The sequence below is a fragment of the Rhinolophus ferrumequinum genome, chromosome 23 (genome assembly GCF_004115265.2).
Source record: "Rhinolophus ferrumequinum isolate MPI-CBG mRhiFer1 chromosome 23, mRhiFer1_v1.p, whole genome shotgun sequence".
Taxonomy (NCBI): domain Eukaryota; kingdom Metazoa; phylum Chordata; class Mammalia; order Chiroptera; family Rhinolophidae; genus Rhinolophus; species Rhinolophus ferrumequinum.
In genome coordinates, this window is record NC_046306.1 from 9,408,667 (window position 1) to 9,415,249 (window position 6,583).

The 6,583-nt window shown below is 40.4% G+C and overlaps 1 protein-coding gene across 3 annotated transcripts in view; it reads right to left on the reverse strand.

Annotated features, from left to right (window-relative positions):
* Positions 1 to 6,583, reverse strand: part of LOC117015781 (uncharacterized) — a 153,680-nt gene that overhangs the window by 146,430 nt on the left and 667 nt on the right. For 2 of the 3 annotated variants that reach the window (XM_033094550.1, XM_033094553.1), the window contains exons 2-4: positions 6,310 to 6,531; positions 6,065 to 6,217; positions 3,039 to 3,121 (exon numbers count right to left, since the gene is read on the reverse strand). In XM_033094550.1, coding sequence (XP_032950441.1) covers positions 3,039 to 3,121; positions 6,065 to 6,217; positions 6,310 to 6,531 — 458 coding nt within the window. Of the gene's footprint in view, positions 1 to 2,409; positions 2,714 to 3,038; positions 3,122 to 6,064; positions 6,218 to 6,309; positions 6,532 to 6,583 lie in introns of those variants that run through there. The other variant, XM_033094551.1, reaches the window with a different exon arrangement.

Sequence of the window (6,583 nt, forward strand, 5' to 3'; positions counted from 1 at the left end):
TTGAAAGCTGTACAATGACCTTGGTAGTAACTAGTTTAAGAGTAAGGATTTCAGGTCATTATTGAGACAATTAGTGGGCTTTTTAAATGGACAATTGAAAACCCACAGCTAATATACTCAATGGCGAAAAGCATTCCCCCTTAAGATCAGGAACAAGATAAGGTTGCCCACTTTCACCACTTTTATTCCACATAGTACTGGAAGTTCTAGCCACAGCAATCAGACAAGAAAAAAGAAATAAAAGACATCCAAAATAGAAAGGAGGAAGTAAAATTGTCATTATTTGCAGATGACATGATACTATATATAGAGAACGCCAAAGATTCCACCAAAAAACTATTAGAACTGATAAATGAATTTAGTGAAGTAACAGGATACAAAATTAATATTCAGAAATCAGTTGCATTTTTAAACACTAATAATGAACTATCAGAAAGAGAAATTAAGAAAACAATCCCATTTGCAATTGCATCAAAAAAAATAAATAAAATACTTAGGTATAAATTTAACCAAGGAAGTAAAAGACCTGTAGTCAGAAAATTATAAGACATTGAAGAGAGAAATTAAAGGAGATACATATAAATAGAAACATATAACATGCTCATGGATAGGAAGAATGAATATAGTTAAAATGTCCATACTACCCAAAGAAATATATAGATTCAATGCAATCCCTATCAAAATGGCGTTTTTTATAGAACTAGAACAAATAATCCTAAAATTGATATGGAACCATAAAAGATGCCAAATAGCCACGGCAATCCTGAGAAATAAGAACAAAGTTGGAGGTATCATGCTATCTGATATTAAATTACACTAAAAGGCCATAGTAATCAAAATAGTATGGTACTGGCATAAAAACAGACACATAGAACAATGGAACAGAATAGAGAGCCCAGAAATAAAACCATGCCTATATGGTCATTTAATCTATGAAAAGGAAGCAAGAATTTACATTGGGGGTAAAGACAGTCTATTTAATAAATGGTGTTGGGAAAACTGGACAGACACAAGCAAAGAAAATGAAACTGGACCACCTTCTTACACCATATACAAGAATAAACTCAAAATGGATAAAAACTTAAATGTAAGACCCAAAACCATAAAACTCCTAAAAGAAAATACAGGAAGTAAGCTCTTAAACATTACCCTTAGGTAAATATTACCCTTAGTAATATTTTTACTGATATATCTCCAGGCAAGGGAAACAAAAGAAAAAATAAACAAATGGGACTACTAAAGTTTATGAAACTAAAGTTTTTTTCACAGCAAAGGAAACCCTCAACAAAACCAAAAAAACATCTTACTATATGGGAGAAGATATTTGCCAATGATACATCTGATAAGGGGTTAATATCCAATATTTATTTTTTAAAAAATTCATACAGCTCAACACTAAAAAAAGAAACAATCCAACTTAAAAATAGGCAGAGAATATGAATAGACATTTCTCCAAAGTAGACATACCGATGGCCAATAGACATGAAAAGATGCTCAGTCACTAATCATCAGAGAAATGCAAATCAAAACCACAATGAGATGCCACCTCACTCCTGTCAGAATGGCCATCTTCAGTAAATCAACAAACAAGTGTCGAGGATGTGGAGAAAAGGGAACCCTCGTGCACTATCGGTGGGATTGCAGATTGGTGCAGCCACTATGGAAGAGTATGGAGTTTCCTCAAAAAATTAAAAATAGAACTACCTTATGATCCAGCAATTCCACTCCTAGATATTTATCCGAAGAAATCCAAAACACTAATTTGAAAAAAATATATATGCACCCCTATGTTTACTGCAGCACTATTCACAATAGCCAAGATATGGAAACAACAGAAATGTCCATCAATAGACAATTGAATAAAGAAATTGTGGTACATTTATACAATGGAGTATTACTCTGCCACAAAAAAATGAAATCTTACCATTTGCAACATGGATGGACCTAAAGGATATTATACTAAGTGAAATAAGTCAGACTGAGAAAGACAAATAGCATACGACCTCACTTATATGTGGAATCTAAAGAACAGAATAAACGAATAAACAAAACAGAAATAGACTCATAGATACACAGAAAAAAACTGATAGTTGCTAGATGGGAAGAGGGTTGAGGGATGGGGGAGAAGGTGAAGGGATCAGAAAGTACAAACTGGTAGTCACAAAATAGTCACGGGGATGTGAAATACAGTATAGGGAATATAATAAAAAAATGTAAAGATTATGTAGGGTGTCAGATGGTTACTGGGCTTATGCGGGGATCACTTCATAGATTATATATATGCCTAACCACTGAATGAATGAACGAATGAATGAATGAATGAATAAAATTAACAATAGATATTATATTATAACATTGTATCAATGTTACATTTCCTGATTTTGAAAACTATACAGTAATCACGTAAGAGAATGTTCTTAGGAAGTGCGCACTGAAGTATTTAGGGGTAAAAGGATATCATGTCTGTAACTGACTCTTAAATGGTTCAGAAAAATTATACACACAAAGAGAAAAGAATGACAAATCAAGTGTAGAAAATACTGGCAATGAGGGGATCTAAGTGAAGAAGATATTGAAGTTTATGGTATTATTCTTACAACTTTTCTGCCCATCACCGCCCTTGAACTTTGCCCCCATCTTAGGCCTTTGATTCTGCCTCTTCCTTCCTTTCTGGCTTTGCCCCATCTTGGTGACCAAAATCATGTGTCATTCTCTAGGCCAGAAAAACAACTTGATGCCCACTCAACGTTACTCGGGACATCCAACATGCATTTCACACATAATATGCTGAAAACAGAACACATTCTTCCTCCCCAAACCTGCTCCCACCTTGTTCTTCCCCAGCTTGGTCAATAGCACCTCCACCCTTCCAGTAGCTCAGGCCAGAAACCTGGAAGTCATCCTCAACCTCTCTTCCCCTCACCCCTACGTCCCATTAACCAGAAAATCCCAGCCACTCCATCTTCAAAACACATCCAGAATTAACTACTTCTCCCACCTCCACGGTCACCCTGGGCTGACCCTCCATTTCCTCTTACCTGGACTACTGCTGTCATCTCCTCCCTCGTCTCCTGCCTCCTTTGGTCCCTGAATCCATTCCCCACAAGCAGCCAGAGGGATCCTATTAAAATGTAAAGTCAAGGTCACTGTACAATTCTTTATCAGAACTGCCCAATAGAACTTTCTCAAGGTGCAAACGTTCTCTCTCTGCACTATCCAACTCATTACCCACCAGACACAAGTGACTAGTGAGCACTTGAAATGTGAACAGTATAACTGAAGGACTGAATTTTTCATCTTACTTTCTTTAGTAGCCGCACTCTGAGGCAAGGCTGTGAGAAACGCACTGTTGATCACAGCTGGTAGGAGTATAAATTAGTGTACAATTCCAATCACAATATCTGCTTGCCTACTGATAGGTTTGTCTCTATCTACCAAAAGGACAAAGGCATTTAACATCTGTCACAGCAACCCCACTCAAGAGTGTGTCCTATTGATCTACCTTTACATGCAGAATGACATTATGTACAAGGTTTATAACATCACAAAATAGGAAACAACCCAAGTGTCTGTCCATCAATGGGCAAGTAGTTAAATGAATTACTATGGTCCAGCCACACCCGTAGACTACGATAAAGTTGTAAAAAAGAATGAGGACATAGGACACCTAAAGCACAAACCAAGAAAAAATAGATAAATTGGACTTCATCAAAAGTAAAAACATTTTAGGGGTGGCCGGATGGCTCAGTTGGTTAGAGCGTGAGCGCTCAACAACAAGGTTGCCGGTTCAATTCCCACATGGGATGGTGAGCTGTGCCCCCTGCAACAAAGAATTGAAAACGGCGACTGGACTTGGAGCTGAGCTGCGCCCTCCACAACTAGATTGAAGGACAACGACTTGGAGCTGATGGGCCCTGGAGAAACACACTGTTCCCCAATATTCCCCAATAAATTTTTTTAAAAAGTAAAAACTTCTTTTTGTATCAAAAGACACTATTAGAAAGTGAAGAGAAAAAAAAGTGAAAAGACAACCAACAGAATGAGAAAAGATATTTGCAAATCATATATCTGATAAGGGTCTAGTGTCCAGCATATATAAAAAGAACTCTTACAATTCAACAATAAAGACAAATAACCCAATTTTTAAATGAGCAAAGGATTTGAATAATTTCTCCAAAAATATGTACAAATGGCCAATTAGCACATGAAAAGACACTCAACATCATTAGTCACCAGGGAAAATGTAAATTAAAACCACAATGGGATATCAGTTCACATTCATTAGGATGGTATAACCAAAAACATGGAAAATAACAAATGTTGGTGAGGATGCAGAGCAATTGAAACCCTCATACATTGCTGGTGGGGATGTAAAATGGTGCAGCTGCCATGGAAAGCAGTTTGGAATCCTCAAAAAAATTACACATAGTTACCATTTGACCCAGCAATTCCACTCCTAGGGTATATACCCAAGAGAAATGAAAACACATGTCCATGCAAAAACTCGTACGTGACTGTTCATAGCAGCAGTGTTTATAACATCCAGAAAGTGGAAACAACTCAAATGTCCATCAATTGCATGTATAAACAGGATGTGATCGATCCAAACAATGGAATGTTATTCAGCCATAAAAAGAAATGAAGGGCCGGCCCCGTCGCTCAGGCTGTTGGAGCTCCGTGCTCCTAATGCCAAAGGCTGACAGTTCGATTCCTACATGGGCCAGTGGGCTCTCAACCACAAGGTTGCTGGTTCGACTCCTGACTCCTGCAAGGGATGATGGGCTGCGCCCCTTGCAACTAACAACAGCAACTAGACCTGGAGCTGAGCTGCGTCCTCCACAACTAAGACTGAAAGGACAACTTGAAGCTGAACGGCACCCTCCACAACTAAGATTGAAAGGACAACAGCTTGACTTGGAAAAAGTCCTGGAAGTACACACTGTTCCCCAATAAAGTCCTGTTTCCCTTCCTCAATAAAATCTTTAAAAAAAAAAAAGAGCTAAAGCCTCCATATACTCTGTGACAAAGTAACCTCACTGCTTATGCAACTTTTTAAATAAAAAAAAGAAAGAAGTCCTACAACATGGATGAACCTTGAAAACATTGTATCAAGTGAAAGAAGCTAGACAATAAATGATTCCATTATATGAAATAATATCTATAATTTTGATTTTCAAAGCATGTGAATGTCCTACATATTAAAAATAATTTTTTTTTCAAATATAAATTAGGTCATGTAATTCCTCTATTCAAAACCCTGGAGGGAAGAAACTTCCCAGCTCATTTTAAATAAAAACCAAAGACTCTCTAATCCCTTTCGAGGCCCTGCCCCGAGGGCTCCCTCTCTGACCTCACTTCCTCCCACCTCCCCCTCTCTGACCTAATTCCTGTCTCCCTCGCCTTCTTGCTGTTCCTGAACATGGCAAGCACGTTCCTGCCTCAGGACCTTTGTCCTTGCTGTTCCCTTAGCTTGGAACAATATGTTACCAGATATTTGCACAGCTGGCTCCCTCACCCCCTTTAGTTCTTGGCTTCAATGTCACCTTCTTGAACAGGCCTTCCCCGACCCCCGTCCCCACCTCCCAGTAGACTGTCATGTCCCCTGCTATTTCCCTAAAGCAGTGCCTGAGCCAGGTTGGTGCTTAATAAACATGTGCTGAGTAAACGAATGAATGATCTCTGGCACTGTTTGTATGTCACCATTGTGCTGGCCACTAGGGGGTCTCCAGACACCAGCCACCAGCGGTAACCAGCCATCCCAGACTGCTTGGAGGTCTGGGACACCCAGAGCTTTGGAGGGGGTTTCCCTGAAATATGAGACCCAGCCCCCACCAAGGCAAGTGGCCTTAATTAAGCTCCTGGGTTGAAAATCCAAACGTGTCAATTAATCAATGACGCAAGTCCAGCCAGTTTCTCCAGAATTCACCAGGACTTGGGCTACAACCTGTCCCTGCCATCAAAGTGCTTGTCTTTCCTGGGAGCAGGTGAAGAAGGAAGCAGGGGAGGAGCCTGGGCCCGGCTGGGGACAGTGGCCGCCTGTAGCAGGAACATTCGGGAAACAGACCTGAGATGACGGGATGACAGGCCGCTGAGGAGTTCAGCGCTTCAACTTTCAGATAACCAGGGTAGGATGTTGCCTCTGAAAGACATCTAGAGGGGATCTTAGCGCCCCTCTCCGCTCGCTTCAGGGTCCTTCCGTGGCCTCTAAGGCGGCTCCCTAGAGGGGAGACATTGTATGGAATTTATGTGAACGATTATTGTATACTTTGTAGCCAGCTAGACCTGGGTAAAACCCTGCCCGTCCTTTACCTGCGGAGGTAAGTAAAAGCCTGTAACGGAGCTTAATTTCCTCAGCAAGCAGTAACTCAGTAAACGAGCGTCTACTGTGAACAAAGCAAGTCTGGGCCTCAGGAGCTTGTCTTCTGGTGGGGGAGACGCAGACTGCAAGTTCATCGCCCATGACCGGCACCGCGAACACAAAGCAGGGTGATGTCACAGTGACTGGGGGAGGGGGCAACTCTGAGCGGGGTGCTCAGGAGGAGACAACATCATGGGTTATTGAGAGTACAGGAAATGCTGCATC